The sequence below is a fragment of the Hyla sarda genome, chromosome 1 (assembly GCF_029499605.1).
Source record: "Hyla sarda isolate aHylSar1 chromosome 1, aHylSar1.hap1, whole genome shotgun sequence".
NCBI classification, from domain to species: Eukaryota; Metazoa; Chordata; class Amphibia; order Anura; family Hylidae; genus Hyla; species Hyla sarda.
In genome coordinates, this window is record NC_079189.1 from 432993975 (window position 1) to 433014604 (window position 20630).

Below are 20630 nucleotides of genomic sequence, written 5' to 3' on the forward strand. Positions count from 1 at the left end.
ACCTAAAGGAGAGGGTATTCTGGTTCGAAGGTAATCTGCAGAGGAGGCACGGGTTGGAAACACTGGTGGCATTTGTGGAGAAGGTGTCCTTTGCCTTAGAAGTGATGCCGTAGCGTCTAGAGTTCCCATAAGGTTGGAGGACGGATCAGAAATAGGAGGCCCAAGAAGATCCTATTTATAACAAAATATGTAATAGATTTTGACACTGCCACATTTCAACACCATAACACACTGTTAGCCTCCAAACTCATCATAAAGACTCCATACCTGCAGAATGTTCCGCTGCAGTGTGGAAGGACCAGTAACCTCTGTGGAGGAAGTTATATGGCCATCTAGATTCCTCTACAGGATAAACAGACAAAACAAAAAACACACCCTCTTAGAATAGGCATCATATTACACTGAATGAACTACTTGTGCGAGTACCTACACCAAGTGATTTCCTTATCAAGTGATCACACATAACCAGGCATGATATGTCACAGGACGTAAAGATGAAATGGGGACACAAATTGCTAGACCAGTGGGAAAAATTATATTTTTTATATTTTATATGAAAGCATATACTGCCCATGCAGAAATAATCCCTATCCAACTATTACAGTATCAAAAAATGCAAAAACAAGCCAGACTGCCAAAGTATATATGGATATGTATGCCTATTCGGCAGACTAAAGGATTATTCCATGCACATCAGATGCAAGCATAGATGAATGCACATGAGATCTCAGTCTTCTAGAAATATTTACCGACCTAATAAAAATAGTACTTACACTGACTTTAGGTTGGTTGGGTAATGTTCCACTTGCCTTCATACTGCTTACAAGTTTGTTAAATGCAGACATGTCCCCATCTTTCGGCTGCTTTCTGGGCCCAGCCATAGCCGTTAATGCGCCTTCCAGTTGTTCAGCCATAAAGGGAGTTGCAATCTTTCCTTCTTGCTCAACTTTCAAACCTTTGAGTCCAGCTTCAACCTCCTCCACTGACAATGCAACTCCAGAATGTGCTGCAGCCAAGAGAAATTGTTAATTGTTGTTCCAAGAAAAGCCTGCAGCAGGCGAAAAAAAACTTTGTTAGGCTGGTGTAACATGGCAACTTGTTGGAAAACTTACAGCATCTCACATTAGAGAGTCCACCCCTCACATTTGGAAATATCTTTTCATGTGACACTGAAGAATTTACATTCTACTACAATGTAAAGTATTGAGTGCACAGCCTGTATAACAGTTTTCAATGTGTCCCCTTAAAATAACTCAAGTAATTAATGTCTAAACCTTGGAAACAGTGAATACACTCCTAAACAGAAATGTCAAGGTTGTGGCCACAACATATTGACACTTTGGACCCCATTGTTTTCCAGCACTGCTTAAATCCTCTTGGGCATGGAGTTCACCAGATCTTCACAGATTGCCACTGGAGTTGTCTTCCACTTCTACATGACGACAAAATGGAGTTGGTGGATGTTTGAGACCTTTCACACCCCCACTTTCCATTTGAGGAAGCCTTACAGATTCTCAATAGAGTTTATGTCTGGAGACATGCTTGGCCAGTCCATCACCTTTAGTCTCAGCTACCATGACAAGGCACTGGCTGTCTTGAAGGTGTGTTTGGGGTCATGACCATGTTGGAATACTGCCCTGTGACCCAGTCTCAGGAGGTGAGGCTAGAGAATCATGCTCCCCTTCAGTATGTCCCAGTACATGTTGCCATTCATGGTTACCTCAACAGCAGTACTCATACAGCCCCAGACCATGAGACTCCCACCACCATGCTTGACTATAGGCAAGACACTTTGTACTCCTCATCTGGTTGCCGCCACACATGCTTGACAGCAAATTAGTCTGTCTCTTCAGACCACAAGAAATGGTTTCAGAAATCCATGTCCTCTTAGTCTGCTTGTCTTCAGCAAACTGTTTGCAGGCTCTCTTGTGCTTCATCTTTAGAAGAGACTTCCTTCTGGGATGACATCCATGCAGGTCAAGTTGATGCAGTGTACGTTATGGTCTGAGCACTGACATACTGACCCCTTACACATCTGCAGCAACGTTGGCAGCACTAATTTGACTATTTCCCAAAGACAACCTCTGGAAATGATGGTGAGCACATGCACTCAGTTTCTTTGGTCAACCACTGTTTGGCAGTCTTCTTCTAGCCTAGGCAATCTTCATGTAGAGCAACAATTCTTTTATATGTCAGTCTTTTGCCAAGGTGTCATGTTTAACTTTTAGTGACCAGTATTCGAGACTGAAAAACAAATTTTAAACACCTATTCACACCTAAGACCGTACATTACCTAGAAATATGACAGAGGAGGGAAACTTGCTAAATGGCTCAATTTGGACATTTCCACTTTGGTGTGTACTCACTTTTGTTTCCAAGTATAAATCCTTCCCTTACATTTCCCAATTCCTTTTGAATATACTTCTGGATTTGGATCAAAACTGCTGCCTTCACTTACATTTCCCAATTCCTTTTGAATATACTTCTGGATTTGGATGAAAACTGCTGTGCAACACCAGCCTAAAAAAAGTGTATGTTCACACATATGTAATCCGCTGCAAAAATTGAGTTGTGGATTGGGCTTCTACCCATTCACTTCACGGGGGTCAGAGCTGTGCTCGCATCATAGACCGTGGGGTCCCGGCTGCCATCAGCAGTCAGGGACGTGCTGGTAATTGCAGACATTAGTAATATTGATCACTGCATTTGCGGCGGTTCCAGTGGCTGATCTGATTGCACGTGGTACAGCCGCAGGGATCAGATCACCTAAGATGACAGCCAGAGGTCTACTTACCTGCCTCCTGCTGCAATCATGGGGTCTTCTCTGGTCTGCTGTTGCAGACCAGAGAAGTAGATCGCCAATAACACTGATCAGAGCTATGCATAGGACTAAGTGTCAGCGATCTAAAGATTATTTTTATAAAAGTGAATAAGTATCCCCCAATAAAAAAATTAAACTCCCCTCTACCAATTTAATAGTAGTAATTCCAAAACTATTGATTTTTAAATCAGAAATATAAGGGATCAAAACCCCCATCAAAACAAGATCAGAACTTATAAAAACGTTCAAGATCACTGCACAAAAAAAAAAAAAAAAGCCCTCATTCATCCTTGTATACTGAAAAATTATAAATCTGCCAAAAGTTGAGAAATTGTGTTTTCTTCCCTCTCCATTTTTCCCCCCACAAATTCTTTTGTTTTTCTGTACATTTTATGGTAAGATGAAAGAAGTCATTACAAATAAAAAAAAGCCCTCACATGGAACTGTAGGGGGAGGGAATAAAAGTTATGGCAAAGAGGAAAAAGTGGAAACAAAAATGGAATTCTCCTGTGTCCTCAAGGCCAAAAATGCCTTTAAGGTGTCAACATTTGGTATTGCCACGTGGGTAAATGTCTACACTATTAAAGTGATCCTGAATGATAAACATTAAAGTATACCAAACATTGCGCTAGGCTGGGCCTCTTCACTAATCTTCCAATTTACCGTATTTATTGGCGTATAACACGCACTTTTTAGGCAAAATTTTTTAGCCTAAAGTCTACCTGTGTGTTATACGCCGATAAGCTGCTGCAGTTCAATGATTTAAAGCGGGCGCTTTAAATCAATGAACTGCAGCGGTTTTGCAGGTGCAGAGACCTGCCGTCACTGCCCGCTTCTCTGCCCCTGCCTGCCCTGGGGTCTAGAGCCCTGCTACCGGCCCTTCTCTCCCCCTGCTATCTGTGCCGCTGCCCGTTCTCTCCCCCTGGCTATCAGTGCCGCTGCCCCATTGCCAGCGCCGATAGCCAGGGGGAGAGAAGCGGTGCCGGCAATGGGGCAGTGGCGCCGACAGACAGGGGGAGAGAAGGGGCAGCGGCACCCATTGCCGGCGCCGCTGCCCCCCCCATCCCCGGTTGTATAATTACCTGTTGCTGGGGTCTGGTCCGCACAGCTTCAGGCCTCTGGTGTGCATCCCCTGCGTCGTGCAGTGCATAGCAACGACGCAGGGGACGCACACCGGAGGCCTGAAGCAGCGCGGACCCGACCCCGGCAACTGGTAATTAGACAACCGGGGATGGGGGAAGGCAACGGGGGAAGCGGCGCCGGCAATGGGTGCCGCTGCCCCTTCCCTCCCCCTGGCCATCGGCGCCGCTGCCGCTTCTCTCCCCCTGGCTATCGGCGCCGGCAATGGGGCGCTGGCACCGATAGTCAGGGGGAGAGAACGGGCATCGGCGCAGATAGCCAGCGGGAGAGAAGCGGCGGCAGCAGGGCTCTAGACCCCAGGAAAGGCAGGGGGAGAGAAGCGGGCAACGACTGCCTCTCTCCCCCTGCCTTTCCTGGGAGCTTCTGCGGGGTCAGAAACCGTATCGGGGTATACACATGCACACGCACTCTCATTTTACCAAGGATATTTGGGTAAAAAAACTTTACCCAAATATCCTTGGTAAAACGAGGGTGCGTGTTATAGGCCGGTGCGGGGTATACCCCGATAAATACGGTAGTTTGTGGCAACATAGGTACTGCGTTACCCACATGTGCCTTTATTCTGTCTAAAATAAAAATTATAAATTTTTTTTTTTTTTTTTTTTTAAATGGTACCGATAACAGATCACGGCACAATAAGTTATCAGTCATGCATCCCTGTAGACTGAGAAATAAGGGTCAGAAAAGGACAATTTTATAAAAAAAATTAAAAAAAACTTTTTAAAGTAACACAAAAAAATATACAATATATAATATAAAAATAAAATACACTTTTTTTTACAGTTTTAGTCACGCGTACAAGAGAATCACTTATCATAAAGCTATTAAGTCCACATTATGCTATTTTATTTAGCTTCAATAGCTTGATCAGCTGTGTAGGAGATGCTGTTCATGCCACTGAAATGAATGGCACCCACTGCCACAGTGTACATCAAAATCCCGGTCATCCGGATTCCAAAGGATACCTGTGATTGAAGACTGTGAATCCAGCCTAACTTCAAAGCAAATAATCTGGCAACACTACTTGTTCAGTTTATAACGTGCAAGGTATGATCAGGACACAATACTTCAGAGTAGGTATATCGCACACTGTGTGTTGACCATTTTTGGTAAAAACAAAGCAACTTACTGCTTTCCCGTAGTTTCTCCTTGTTTGCAGTTAGGCTTGACAACAATGGTTTTAAGTCAACCTTGGCTTTCTGCAACATCTCCAAGATATCAACTTTGTCAGCAGTTTCTTCAAATTGAATGGGAGCAAAATAGTTTCCAGCATTTTGCCCAAGACTGGGAATGACTTGTTCCAGGCCTACAAGCAGAAATTGTCACTTAAATACTATTAATACACAAATACTGTAATATTTTGTGGGGTAAACAAGTTATTCTCAAAGCCCTTTTCACAACAGTCATAGCATAAGATCATAAATTAGTCTACTGTATACTAAAAAATAAATGCTTTATAGTTCCTCCAGGAGTTTGGTCAACAGTCAGAGAGGTAGGGCTGGTGGTCTTTGCTCTATGCATACATAGAGCAGTGGATTGACAGCTGGAGCACACAGAAGAACTACACGGGGCAACCAAGGGCAGTTGAGCAATGTGTCAAAGGTGGTGCAGCTTGTTTGACTGACTCCCGGAGGAATTATAAAAGCAATTATTTGTAAGTATACAGGAGCCCAATCTATCTTATCGCAATTATTCCTTTCAAGCCAGCTATAAGAGCAAGTTTCTAAAGACTTTCACCTGCTAGCCTTTCAAGTTCCTCATGGGGGGTGGACCTCAGACTGCTGGATCGACTTCCAGAGTGGCTGTGATTAGAGAACCATCTGCTGAATCTGCTAGCAGACACAGAGCCCTCCCCTAGCACATCCTCAATCATCTGCAGGAAGAAAGATGCAGAGTCAGTATCATAAGTGCCAGTGTCAATAGAAAGACTTGGATCTTGAGCTGCAATGGAATTACACTTACTTGTTGGTGATGGGAACTCTGTAGCTGCAGAATATCTGCTCTGCACACGAAGTCCTTTATTTTGGAGTAGTTTTAAATACCCCAATAACCACATCAGAATAATTCACATCAAAATTATGCAGGCAATGTGTAAACTACAAATCCAAGTTACTTCCACTCAGCAAATATCACATCTTATTTAATTGGTTTTTAGCCCTAAACTGTTAACTGTGTCAATTTCTAAAAAGCAAAACTACAATACAGCTGATCCAGAACTACTTCATGATGCAAAACAAAACACTGACATTTGTACTGGGGGGGGGGGGGGGGGGGGGGGAGAGAAAGAATTATAGACTGCGAGATATCAAGCCAGGTTTAAAAAAAAATAAATAAATGTAACCCTCTTGTGATTACCCACCACAAGTGCACACCAAGAAAGTGATTTATTTTTTGCCAGAAGCATGCAGAGGTGGTGAAGAAGTGAATTCAGCTGCTAACTAGATTTGTTTTCCCACCCATATGTTAACAAAAGAACCTTTAAAAGGCTTGTTTCACACACAGCGTTATTTTTCTCAAAAAAGATGTAATAGTTTTCCACCCCAGTACAGAGCATGCTCTGAGCATGGAGATTTTTCCCATAGGCTTCTTTTCAGGACTTAAATGTCAGAACACACCCGCATGTAAGAAACAAAATGAACACCTCAAACATTTGTTTAAAAAATAAAAATAAATAGTGTGTGAAGGAGCCCTAAAGAGGATCTTAAACTTCCAGGAGGGCCACATGCAGACGAATGAGACTCACCGATGCCAGGCCAGGCACACTCTTATCCAGGTTAAAAAATTCATTGAAATCAAATTCTCCAGGTGCTGGTTCTGGTAGAATGGCCTCTCGGGGCACTTCCTGGTCAGCTGTAGATTCTGGAGGAAGACTTGCCTCTTCCTCTAGGACTCCTCCATTGCATTCAAAGCCTAATATAAAGTTGAATCATAAAAAGTCAGCATTCAATGCACAGCCGCATACAATATATATTACTGACAAGCCATTTCAAAAAATAAAAATAAAAAAATAAAAACAGCTATTATGGTGATAGAGCTGTAAGAAAGTTTTTTCCAGGTCACAAATAAGGTTGGGCTGTCAGGAAGCAGCCGCTACCTGCATTTCATTATGAAAGCAGGAACAGCTGCTCAGTCAGGGGTGGGGGGCCATGAGAATGAATTAAATGAGAGATCGAGACAGGTAAAATAGGGTATTTTTATGGGGGAAGTGAAGTGAAATGTTACAATTTTTAAAATAGTCATAGTATATATAAGAGGCCTGGCTGATATGATAACTGGTCTGAGCCAAGAAGCAATCACAGGGGTGCCTGTTGGAAATCTAAACAGCATGGCCAACTATCAAATCCCCAGCATTCAGTTGCTAATCTTTGTATTGACTGCAGCATTTAGTGGGTACATTCACATATACTTAATATGCTGCAGATTTACTTTAAATAGCTGAACTTTGCAGCAGATTAAAGGGTTTATCCACAGAATAGGGGGATAAGTGTCTCATAAGGGTGGAAGGGATCCAACCTCTGAATTCCCCACGATTTCCTGAACGGAGCACCTTCTCTCATCTCTGGACATGACATTGCATCTCACAGCATCGGAGACCGCCTCCTGTGCTAAATAGCGACAGCCTACCGAGCTAATCAGAGATCATAAATTTATCTCCTGTCCACTGGATAAGTATTTCTAAAGTGGAAGAACACTTTAACAACGAGCACTAGAGCTAGAACTAATGCTGATTGTTAACAGTTGCCAAGGAAAAGAAAAGGCTCATCTGAGCCCACTCTATACATAACAGCCAAAGGTCTTATCACCCTGGCAGCTGAGAATGTAGCCCCATCTTAATTGCCTGCAGCAGGACCACTGACATGAGGCTGTAAGACAGGCCCTGTTCTTCCTGACAATGGTGGTAGAAAGCCATTTCAATATGACTTCTCTGCAATGAGCAGATAACCACTACACAGATGCGGTGGGGACAGCAACTAAGCATGTGGGTCCTTCAGCACTCAATAGCCCAATCAGTGGGTATGAACACTGCAACACCTTATGAACCCCAAGTGGTGTCATGCTAAGCAAGTAACCGCAAGTCATAACTCTGTAAAGATAAAAATGTATTAAATAGTTAGCTTTCACAATATTTACAACCCTTGCTTTACCTTCCTTAACAGAAGAAGTTCTTTTCCGTGTTCTTTTTCGTCCCTTCTGATCTTCCTCAAGGATTTTGTCATCAAACCCTATAAGCTCTATGGTCTCTGACTGACTTGTGGGTCCACCAGAAAACCACTCAGGCTCCTCTTCTGTATAAGAGTCATTCCTTCTTCGCTCGCCAAAGACTCTTTTACTGTCCCCATACTCCCTCTGTAAAAATATAACTCAAGTTTACCCAAGGTATATGCATTTGAAAAACAAAAGAAAGACTAGCAAAGATATTTTACCCTGAAGCGTTTATCCTTGTATTCCTTTTCTCGTTCTCTTCCATCACGAAGTTCTCTACCATCTTTTTCTCCACCTCGTAAGTCACGTTCAAACCCTCTAGCTGCTATTATTCTGCCACTACCAATCCTTCGTCCACCAGCAAGACGTAAGCTTTCATTTTCTTTATTATCTAGTGGGCTCCCAGCCCGACGTGAGCCAACAGCAGAAGTCACATGACAGCCTCCACCAAAACTTCTCCTTTGTGGGCTTAGAACTACATCAAGATCATCCTCCTTAACACGCTCTCTGGGATCTGAAAAAATAAAAAAAAATAAAAAATTTAATTAAATATTAAATATATATACATACACACATACAAAAAGAAAAATAAAAAAAAATAAAAAATAAAAGGGAGGTTATTCTTGGATTTAAAGGGGTACTCATGTGGAACACAAATCAACTGGTGGCAGAAAGTTAAAGATTTGTAAATTACTTCTATTTAAAAAAAAAAAAAAATCTTAATCCTACCAGTACTTTTGAGGGGCTGTATACTACAGAGGAAATTATTTTCTTTTTGGATTTCTCTGATGTCATGACCACAGTGCTCGCTGCTGACTTCTGCTGTCCATTTTAGGAACTGTCCAGAGCAGCATATGTTTGTTTGCTATAGGAATTTTCTCCTGCTCTGGACAGTTCCTAAAATGGACAGCAGAGGTCAGCAGAGCACTGTGGTCATGACACTAGAGAAATCCAAAAAGAAAAAGCATTTTCTCTGTATTATATGGCCCCTAAAAAGTACTGGAAGGATTAAGATTATTTAATAGAAGTAATTTACAAATTTGTTTGTTTAACTTTCTGGCACCAGTTGATTTAAAAAAAAAAAAAAAAAAAAAAAAAGTTTCCACGGGAGTACCCCTTTAACCCCTTAAGGACCAGGCCAATTTTATTTTAGCGTTTTTGTTTTTCCTCCTCACCTTCTAGAATCCATAACTCTTTACATTTCCATCTACAGACCCATAGAAGGGCTTGTTTTTTGCGTGACCAATTGTACTTTGTAATGAAACCTCTCATTTTACCCTAAAATGTACGGCGAACCATAACATTTTTTTAGGGAGGTAATTTAAATGAAAACCAGAATTTTGTGCATTTTGGAGGGTTTTGTTTTCACACTATACACACTTTACGGTAAAAATGACATGTTCTTTATTCTGTGGGTCAATACGATTAAAATGATACCCATGGCTAGATACTTGTTTATTTTTGTACCGCTTAAAAAAAAAAAATCAGTAATCTGTACAAAATCAGTAATCTAATCGCCCTATTTTGACCACCTGTAACTTTTTCATTTTTTCATATATAGGGCGGTATGAGGGCTCATTTTTTTGCACCGTCATCTGTACTTTTTATCGATACCACATTTGCATATATAGAAACCATTTTTAATAATTTTTTATTCATTTTTTTAATAAAATGTGACAAAAAAAAAAAAAAAGCTGCATTTTTGGACTTCAAATTTTTTATGTTTACGCCATTCACCGTAAGGGATAACATATTTTGATAGTACGGACATTTACGCACGCGGCGATACCAAATATGTTTATAAAAAAAAAAAAAAATAAATAAAATTATATGTTATGCTTTTTGGGGGTAAAATGGGAAAAACTGACAATTTTTATTGGGGGGGGGGGGGGGGATTTCTTCATTTTTGTTTAACTTTAACTTTTATTTTACACTTTTTACGTCCCCATAGGGGACTATCTATAGCAATTCTTTGATAGCTAATACTGTTCAGTGCTATGTATAGGACACAGCACTGATCAGTAATATCTGATGTTCTGGTCTGCTCGATCTCAGACCAGAGCAGAAGACCCGGGAGACAGCCGGAGCCAGGTGAGGGGGACCTCCAACCACCATGCTGGATGATCGGATCGCCGCGGGCGATCTGATCATCCAATGTACTGCACTGCCGCAGATGCCGTGATCTGTATTGATCACGGCATCTGAGGGGTTAATGGCGGACATACGCGCGATCGCAGATGTCGGACATTACGGGCGGGTCCCCGGCTGCTACCAACTATGGTCATACACAGGACGTAAATGTACGTCCTGGCGCGGGAAGTCCTGCCAAACCAGGACGAACATTTACGTCCGTGGTCATTAAGGGGTGAAGAGTTTTTCATATGTCGATGGAAGGCTGAAAACCCGTAAAATACACAAGTGATACATGCTGCTCCCCGTTTGTAACTACTTCTAAAAAGTCAAAGCAGTAGCATGCAATCGCTGAAGTAACCCATAGCAATCAGATTGCTTTTATTTTTTCAGAGGCATCTTTAAAAATTTAAAAGGCAAAAAGGAGATTTTTGTTTACTTACCGTAAAATCTCTCTCAAAGGATCCATTGGGGGACACAGACCGTGGGTGTATGCTGCTGTCTCTAGGAGGTGTGACACTATGGTAATAATAAAAAGTCGGCTCCTCCCAGCAGGATATACCAGCCTTCAGGCTCTGAGCTAATCAGTTTCAGAGACCAACAGGTGAAAGAAAAACCCAAAACTGTCCGAGAACCAGAAGAAAAAAAACAACAGAACACACCCTCGGACAGAGAACCAAAACGAAAATCCCAAAAAGGGCGGGAGCTGTGTCCCCCAATGGATCCTTCGAGAAAGATTTTACGGTAAGTAAACAAAAATCTGCTTTTCTCTATCGGCTCCATTGGGGGACACAGACCGTGGGACATACCAAAGCCGTCCCTTGGGTGGGCAGATAAGCAGTCAGGCAGACAGCCGATCCACTGCCGCCTGCAACACTTTACTACCCAGACTAGCAGACGATGCGAAAGTATGAACTTGGTAAAACCTCGAGAAAGTGTGCAAAGACGACCAGGTAGCCGCATTGCAAATCTGCGAGGACGAGGCTCTATTCTGGAGAGCCCAGGATGCCCCAACAGAACGGGTAGAATGAGCCACAACCCTGAAAGGAGGAATCTTCCACTTACAGCGATAGGCTTCCGAAATGGCGGACCAAATCCACCGAGAAATGGTTGCCTTGGAAGCAGGTTGTCCCTTGCGACGACCTTCCGTAAGGGCGAAAAAGGAATCACACTGACGAAACGAAGAAGTGATAGACAGAAGACCGAACAACCCAAACTACATCCAGCTTGTGTAGTAAGGGCTCCTTAGGATGAGAAGGAGCAGGACAATGTACTCATTGATATGAAAGGCCGAGACCACCTTAAACAAAAAAAGGAAGGATCTGGCCGGAAAACAACCTTGTCCTGGTGGATCACCAGAAACTGAGAACGGCAGGAGAGAGCTGCCAATTCAGACACCCTCCTGATGGAGGTGATAGCAATAAGAAACGCCACTTTCCAAGAAAGGAGGCGGAGAGACACCTCTCTAAAGGAGCTCAAAAGGTGCACCCTGGAGGGCACTCAGAACCAAATTCAAGTCCCAAGGGGGAGAGGGTGACCGATAAGGAGGGGCAGCATGTGCCACTCCTTGAAGGAAGGTCCAGACATGAGAATTAGAAGCCAGGGGCTGCTGGAAAAGAACAGCAAGGGCCGAAACCTGACCTTTAAGTGAACTGAGAGACCACCCCAGTTCCAACCCCGACTGCAAAAAGGAGAGAAGACGGGAAACCGAGAAGGTTACCGGGGAGAAGTCCTGAGCTTCACACCAACGAAAATAAGACCGCCAAGTACGGTGGTAAATTCTTGCGGAGGAGGGCTTACGAGCCTTGAGCATGGTGTGAATGACTCAACCGCCACACAGTCAAATGCAGCGACTAAATTGGGGTGGCAAAGAGGACCCTGAGAGAGCAGGTCGGAGCGGAAGGCACAGTGGAGCGTCGTCCAGGAGCCTGACTACGTTGGCGTACCACGACCTTCGGGGCCAATCTGGAGCTACCAGAATGGTGGGGACGTCCTCTGCCTTGAGCTTCCTCAGCACCCTGGGAAGGAGCAGAAGAGGAGGGAACAGAGGGTAGGGCAAACCCCGCCCAAGGAATCACTAGGGCGTCCACGGCCAGAGCGAAGAGGTCCACGTTCGGAATGCCCCAGAGGTCGCAGAGCTGCGCGAAGACCTCAGATGTAGAGACCACTCACCGGGGTAGGTGAGGACCGACTGAGGAAGTCCGCTTCCCAGTTGAGCACCCCCGGAATGTGAATCGCTTCAATGGCCGGAACCTTGCTCTCCGCCCAGGTGAGAATCTTGGTCACCTCGGCCATGGCTGCAGAGCTGTGAGTGCCGCCCTGTCGATTTATGTACGCCACGGTCGTGGCGTTGTCTGACTGAGCGCGGACAGGACGGGACTGAAGACGGGACTCCCAATGAAGAAGACAAAGAAGAATCGCCCGTAATTCCAATATGTTTATCGGAAGAAGGGTCTCCGGGGGGAGACCAGAGTCCCTGAACCGTCCAATCCCTGAACACGCCGCCCCAGCCCGACAGGCTGGCATCCGTTGTTACAACCTGCCAGTGAAGGGGGAAGAAACGACCGCCCTTGGAGAAGAAGGGGGGAGCGGAGCCACCAGAGCCGTGTCGAATCGAAGTCCCAGGAAGGTTAGAGACTGGGCAGGACGGAGGACTGACTTGTCCCGGTTGACCATCTACCCAAAGCGAGTCAGAGTGTGGCGAGTGACATCCAGATTCTCCAGAGTCTGGGCTCTGGTTGGAGCCTTGATGAGAAGGTCGTCCAGATAGGGTATCACCGAGATTCCCCTCGACCGTAACAGGACCATCACTGGCGCAAGGATCTTTGTAAAGACCCGAGGAGCCGTGGCTAGGCCGAAGGGGAGGGGGGGAGGGGGTCACCAGAGGTTGACGTACCTATGGAGAAAAGGGGGGGGGGGGGGGAAGTAATTACCTCAGTCAGAAGAACTTACCTAGTGAAGTCTTCAGTCAGCTTTAGTTACCTGCATCACGCCTGGCTGCTTTGCGCGAGCGAGGCGAGCAGGGAAAAAGGGGGACCCGGACCCACGAGGTACCAACCCAGGCGCTGGCCGTTGGAGAGGGGGGGTGAACAGCGCATATACGCAATGTCTGTGCCCCCTTACTCGCAATGGGGAAACAGGGAACCGGAGTCCCCACCTGAAAACAGAAAAGAAAAAGGAATAAAAAAACCAACACGTCCCTATACTAAGAAATTCAATCAGAAGACCTGGTCTGGAGAATTCCAGACCATGTCCATCTCCTTCAGACACTAAGCTTAAAATGATTAGCTCAGAGCCTGAAGGCGGGTATATCCTGCTGTGAGGAGCAGACTTTTTTTTTTTTTATTACCATAGTGTCACACCTCCTTGAGACAGCAGCATACACCCACGGTCTGTGTACCCCAATGGAGCCGATAGAGAAATACAAGCTTTACACATTCTAAAATTTACGAAGAGCATAGCATTTCTGGGGAGATGTGTTGGAATAAAATTAAATACCAGTTAAGTCACAAAGGAAATCAAAAATACAAATATAAAATATGTCAGGTTATGTTGAATATGCTGTCAGGCACATAATGCAGCATTATTTGCCAATGTGGAATCTCTTTGAGAAGTGGTATTTTGCAAGTCTCAGCAGCAGTGCTGTGGAGTCGGACGAAATTTTGGGTACCTGGAGTCGAAGTCGGCAATCAATGCCCCGACTCCTTCTAAATTTAAATTGGAATAAAAAAATAAAAAAAAAGCAAGTTTAAATGTCCCAATTCACAAAAAGTTATAATTAATGACTTCTCTACTTTAAGAATAAAGACCAATGCATGCAGCGCCTCACGGACCTGTTAAGTGACCATGAAGAAGCATGCTTTTCATGTGCTTTACTATATGGCACAACGCACAATTAGGAGCGGTAATACTTATACTTTCCATAGTGTTGTGTTCTGCTGTTACAGGGAACCCATGGGTAACCTAGCCTCTCACTGATCAGGGATTAAGTAAATATGTTTTTTGCAGGACTAGAGACACTTGTATAAATAAGTGAAGGGAATGGAGGGTCAATAGTTCAAGACTGAAGCTGTAAACCATTGGAAAAACTGCTGCCATTCAACTAAGGCTATAAAAACTTGTAAACTCGATTGTTAGCTTAATGGGGTACTCCGCCCCTAGACATCTTATCCCCTATCCAAAGGATAGGGGATAAGATGTCAGATCGCCGGGGTCCCGCTGCTGGGGACCTCCGGGATTGCTGCTGCGGCACCGCGCTATTACTGCACAGAGCGAGTTCGCTCTGTGCGTAATGACAGGCAATACAGGGGCCGGAGCATCATTACGTCACGGCTCCGCCCCTCGTGATGTCACAGCCAGCCCCCTCAATACAAGTCTATGGGAGGGGGCGTGGCGGTCATCACGCCCCCTGCCATGGACTTGCATTAAGGGGGCGGGCCGTGATGTCACGAGGGGCAGAGCCATGACATCACGCTGCTCCGTCCCCTGTGTCGCCCGTCATTACGCACAGAGCGAACTCGCTATGTGTACTAATGAAAGCGCGGTGCCGCAGCGGTGATCCTGGGGGCCCCCAAGCAGCAGAACTCCAGCGATCTGACATCTTATCCCCTATCTTTTCGATAGGGGATAAGATGTCTAGGGGCGGAGTACCCCTTTAAACATGACTATGGGATTCTACTAGGGAAATCATGTTTTATAATAAATGCCCCTTCCTGGATCCTCCCACTGCCCTATCTTCAGCAGCAGATCAGCACACAAAAACTGTTCAATACAGTAGACTGTTGGCTTCCCAGCCAGAAGTCCTGTGGTAATGACATGTATGTTGCCTTTCTTTCCTTCAAGGAATGTATTAAATACATTTGAATATTAATACAGGAGGAGTTGGAGTATTCATCTACCAACTCCACAGCCCTGCTCAGCAGTTTATCATAGGTCTGTAATTCACTGTGAATTTGCTCAGGTGCTGATTGAGTTTATTACCTACATATAAGAGTTGGATCTGTATTCAGTGCATAAAGGGGAGGTCACTCCATGCATGGAGAAGTTGCTCTGTGCAGGGCAGGAGATTGTGGCGATCACTGTGGTTGGACCTCCCACAAACAGACACTTATCCCCTTTCCTGTGGATAGGGGATAAGATGGTCTGTACCAGAGTTCCTCTTTAAGAAAGATGTCACATATTACAATTTGCTCTTATAAATTTTACTGTATCATTGTCACACGGTTCAGATTGGGAAGACTTTACATGGACAGTATTTGCAGTTTAAAACAATTACAAACAGTATTTTACCTGCTATTCTTCGCTTAAGAGAAGTTCTTTCTGTATCCGATTCTTTTCTCAAGGAGTCAATGGGAGAACTGCGGCCAGAGTTTGGATAGAGAGATGCATGCCACTTTTCAGGATCCCAGACACCATCACTATAAAGACAGAATATAGTATATAAAAAGGGGGGGGGGGGGGGCTTGAATAGCATTCCACTAACAACTACTTTGTAGATACCTGTCATATTTATCTGATAAACAGGACGGCCTCTGTTTTGAGTGTGGCAGCTCCTTAATGTCTAGAAGTTGTTCCTGTTGAAGAGCAATAGAACAGGTTAAGTCATTAGTTTGGAGTAAAACTCATACATGTAGTAAAATACATCAAGAATTTGTCCCTAGACATCAGTTTTTAAAAGAGCACTCCGGGAAAAATACACCCCCTCCTCCTCCCAGAATGCCCCAGTACAGTTGTCCTGGCCTCAGTTGCAATTAGTTTCCAGCTTCTGGGGCCACACAGGCACAGTGCACCTCACTGGGTTTTTTATAGCACCAACATACTACAGAGCTGAACTTTGTACAGGAGGCCTGCTCCTGAAAATAGACTCTATGGTCCATATTCTGCATCAGTAATATATAAAAGGTTAAAAATACCTGTAAAAAAATAAAAAAAATTAAAAACTTTGTGTTCCTTGTGTAATTAGACATTTTCCCATTCACTTTCTTTTAAAATGAACATAAATATGTTTAAAATATATAAAAAAAAATGGCCACTAGGTGGCTCTGTTCTGTTCCCTGCCACATTTAGTAGTGAGTTTGGTCTCCTCCCAGCCTGGCAGGAGACCAAAGTCAGGAAGTGCATCTCTGCACTGAGCTTAATTGACAGCTGCACAGAGCCTCACTGAAACATACATAGAGCCTCACAAAGCTGTACAGAGCGTGAGGTCTTCTATTCATCACAGTACTGCAACCATGTGAGGGCAAGAGTGTTCCCCAGCAGGCTTCAGTGATGTCATGCCTGCTGGGAAAACACCCACTTTATCCTGCTGGGAGACTGCACCATGTGAGCAAGAAGAAAGTTATGATACACAGATTTTTAAAGCTCTAAAGGGTGGGAGGAGTGTTGGAAGTAGTTAGGGAACATAGCCCGAGTTAGTTTAGATAAGTTTATTTATTGACAGGTACTTTTAAAAAACACAAAGTGGTGCAAATCTTTCCATTATAGGTTTTTGCCATGTTTGACTCATGAGTTCGGCTTACAAACACTGATTTAAAATAATGACCAAAGTACTTTGTCAGAATGGCCTTACAATAAAGGAACCAGTTTAGAAGATTTTACAGAGCAATTCAGTGGGAAATTCCACAAAAATTCCAAATGATTAGACATTTTACCAGTGAAAAATTTCTGTATGTACAGTGCTAAGAAACATTTTTAAAGCCTTTGAATAAACTTGACAGGCTATCTAGACATGTCAAATGTTAAGATCATGCCAGGTCTCACCCCTGAGACCAGCCTCAATTAAGAGTTAAAGTGGGGTTAAGTATGCACCTTGTTTCCTGGTTGTCACTTAAACCCGACCTTTTCACTGCATTAGTCTGAGGAGTGGCAAAGTCAGAAAGACTTCACCGTCTTCTAACTTCTAATTGCAGTAAATCTTCAACTTTTGACATGTCTGGGAAAAGTGTCAAAAGTTTGTTCAAATGACCGTGACAGTTTAACCCCTTAAGGACTCAGCCCATTTGGGCCTTAAGGACGCAGACAATTTTATTTTTAAGTTTTCATTTTTTCCTCCTAGTCTTCAAAAAATCATAGCTCTTTTATATATTTTCATCCACAGACTAGTATGAGGGCTTGTTTTTAGCGTGACCAGTTATCCGTTGTAATGCCATCACTGACTACCATAAAATGTATGGTGCAACCTAAAAAATACCATTTGTGTGGTGAAATTAAAAAGAAAACCGCAATTTTGCTAATTTTGGAAGGTTTCGTTTTCACGCAGTACAATTTATGGTAAAAATGACATGTGTTCTTTATTCTTTGGGTCAATACAATTAAAATGATATCCATGATAACATACTTCTATTACTGTTGCGCTTAAGAAAAAAAAAAAATAAATAAATAAATAAAAAAAGCCAGGTGAGGTGACGATCGGATCTCCGCGGCAGCGCTGCGGGCGATCCGATCATCCATTTTTATGACCGCGATGCTGCAGATGCCGTGATCTGTATTGATCACGGCATCTGAGGGGTTAATGGCGGACATCCACGGGATCGGGGATGTCTGCAATTATGGGCGGGTCCCTGGCTGCGATCAGCAGGAGGGACCTTCCGCGCATGATCCGGGCATCGCGTCGATGCTCGCGGTTATGCTTAGGACGTAAATGTACGTCCTGGTGCGTTAAGTACCACCTCACCAGGACGTACATTTACGTCCTAAGTCGTTAAGGGGTTAAAGAATACCTATCAAACTAGATTTTCTAAACTAACTCAGTTTATATTACCTAACTACCCTCCTGCCCTTAACCCCTTAAGGACTCAGCGTTTCAGTTTTTGCACTATAGCTTTTTCCTCCTTAACTTTAAAAAAAATCATAACCCTTTTCAATTTTCCACCTAAAAATCCATATGATGCAGGGATGTGGAATTCCTATCGCCCGACGCCCGGGACATGCAGTTCCGGGCAGGTGAGTTTTTCCGGCCTGGCTTCATACACTCAGCAGTCTACATGGAGAAGGCTCCCGACTCCTGCCCGCTCCATACTCTGCAGCCCCGGCTGTTCTCATTAGCCAGGGGCCACCGCTAATAGCCAGCATGCATCGATCACCGCTGACAGCGGGGGTCTAAATGGACATGTGAATGCTCCCTTGTGGGCTAGTGTGGTGGATCACGCCCCCCCCCCCCCCCGCAGTGCGATCGCAGTGGGGAGGTCCCCTATATAGGTAGCCGGAGGGCTTACCTCTGCTTCCCTGCGGTCCCGTGGCGCTGTCATTGATAGAGCCTGGCTGGACTAGGCTTTATCAATGGATTGCAGAGCACAAAGATCAATACAAAGATCAATGGAGTTCAATAGAACTCTATTGATCTGTATGAGGATTCTAATGATTCCTCCTAAAAGTCTAAGTTAAAAAGAAAATAAAGTTTTAATAAAAGTTTAAATACAAACATTAACCCCTTCAATATTAAACGTTCAAATCACCCCTTTTCCTATATAAAAACATGTTAACATAATAAAAATAAACATTTGGTATCACTGTGTACGTAATTGTACGTACTATTAAAATATAACATCAGGTATCCTGTACGTTAAATAACGTAAATTTGAAAAAAATAAAAATAAATAAAAAAGATTAAGGGTCTATTCATGCACATTATTCTATGCATATTTGATGTCATTCAGTTTTCACTGAAATCACAGCAGAAAATCCTGCGCATCAAATCTGCCCAGAATACTGTACGTGTGAATAGACCTTAAAAAGTCAGATCAATACCAAAATGGTACCGATACAAAAAACGGATTATGTGGCCAAAAATAAAAAATAAAAAAATGAGCCCTCATACAGCCTTGTATGCAAAAAATAATATGCTACAAGGGGTCAGAAAAAGGCAATTAAAACATTAAAAAAAGTTCAGTATTTTTTTAAATTAGTAAAACATGACAAACTATACAAATCTGGTATTGCTGTAATCAGGCGACCTAATGTATCAAAATATTAGTTATCTTTTACTATTTCAATTTCACTGAACCAATATATTTTTTTCGGAGCATATGTTATGGAAAAATTAAAAAAGGTATCATTATAGTAGTTATTTATGGCTATTATATAAAAAACAAAATAAACACAAAATAACACACTTTTGTAAGTTTTGGGAGCTTCCATTTCTAAACAGTACATTTCAGTAAAAATGACACCTCCTCTTTATTCTGTAGGTCCATACGATTAAAAAGATACCCTACTCACGTAATTCTGGAAAAAAAAAATCATAACTACATGCACGAAAATGAACACGTTTAAAAATGTCCTCTTCTGACCCCTATAACTTATTTTTCCGCATACGGGGGATGTAGGAGGCCTCATTTTTTGCACCGTGATCTGAAGTTTTTATTGGTACCATTTTTGTTTTGATCGCTTTTTATTCATTTTTCGGATATAAAAAGTGACCAAAAATAAGCTATTTTAGATTTTTTTCTCTTCACATGTACGCCATTGACTGTGCGGATTAATTATATATTTTTATAGTTCGGACATTTACGCACGTGGCGATACCACATATGTTTAGATTTACTTACATTTTTTTTTTTTTTTAAATGGGAGAAGGGGGATGATTCAAACTTTTATTAGGGAAGGGGTTAAATAATTTATTAACTTTTTTTGCAATCTTATCGCCCCCATAGGGGACTATAACATGCAGTACATTGATTGCCAGCACCGATCAGTGCTATGCCATAGCATTGATCAGCAATCAATCGGACGCGCAGGAGGCAGGTAAGGGACCCTCCTGGTGCATCCTAGCTGATCGGGATTCCGCGGTTTCAGTGCAGTGGTCCCGAAAAGCCCAACTGAGCACAGCCGGGAATGTTTTTTTTCCTCCTTCTCCTGCTCACTCACCACAAGGACCAGTAGTATAAAGGCTTGCTCTCAATTCTGCAGTGCTGGAGCTCGGAAGAAGCGGGCCGCCTGCCCGTGTAGACATGGGAAAAAGCAACGGTGGATATGGCTTCACAGCAAAGGTACTGTTAAAATCCAATCTTTAATAGTGTAAATTAAAACATGGAGAGAAAAAAACTGTAGGATAAAAGACAGGCGGACGCGTTTCGGGCTTAGCACAAGCCCTTAGTCATGGCAAAGAATAATGGGAAGGTGCCCTTCTTTTATAACTGAAATATGTGAAGCAATTACCAGATTAGTGCGGCTTGAACCGGAGTGGGCGTGTGACGTCAGGTTCGGTAATGGAAACAGGTAAGTGTTCATGAAAACAAGGGCTGGACGAAAGATGTCCAAAAATCCCGTAGTGGATTTTACCTGCTGACATCTTCCTGCGAGTAACTTGAGTTACATTCAGGGAGCGAGGAATAATGGT

At 43.3% G+C, this 20630-nt stretch overlaps 1 protein-coding gene across 7 annotated transcripts in view; it reads right to left on the reverse strand.

Annotated features, from left to right (window-relative positions):
- The window catches only part of EIF4ENIF1 (eukaryotic translation initiation factor 4E nuclear import factor 1), a 41359-nt gene that overhangs the window by 15516 nt on the left and 5213 nt on the right, over positions 1-20630 (reverse strand). For 6 of the 7 annotated variants that reach the window (XM_056530443.1, XM_056530393.1, XM_056530410.1 and 3 more), the window contains exons 3-12: positions 15794-15867; positions 15584-15711; positions 8386-8678; positions 8107-8308; positions 6705-6871; positions 5699-5834; positions 5091-5267; positions 774-1006; positions 268-342; positions 3-171 (exon numbers count right to left, since the gene is read on the reverse strand). In XM_056530443.1, coding sequence (XP_056386418.1) covers positions 3-171; positions 268-342; positions 774-1006; positions 5091-5267; positions 5699-5834; positions 6705-6871; positions 8107-8308; positions 8386-8678; positions 15584-15711; positions 15794-15867 — 1654 coding nt within the window. The remainder of the gene's footprint in view (positions 1-2; positions 172-267; positions 343-773; positions 1007-5090; positions 5268-5698; positions 5835-6704; positions 6872-8106; positions 8309-8385; positions 8679-15583; positions 15712-15793; positions 15868-20630) is intronic. The other variant, XM_056530432.1, reaches the window with a different exon arrangement.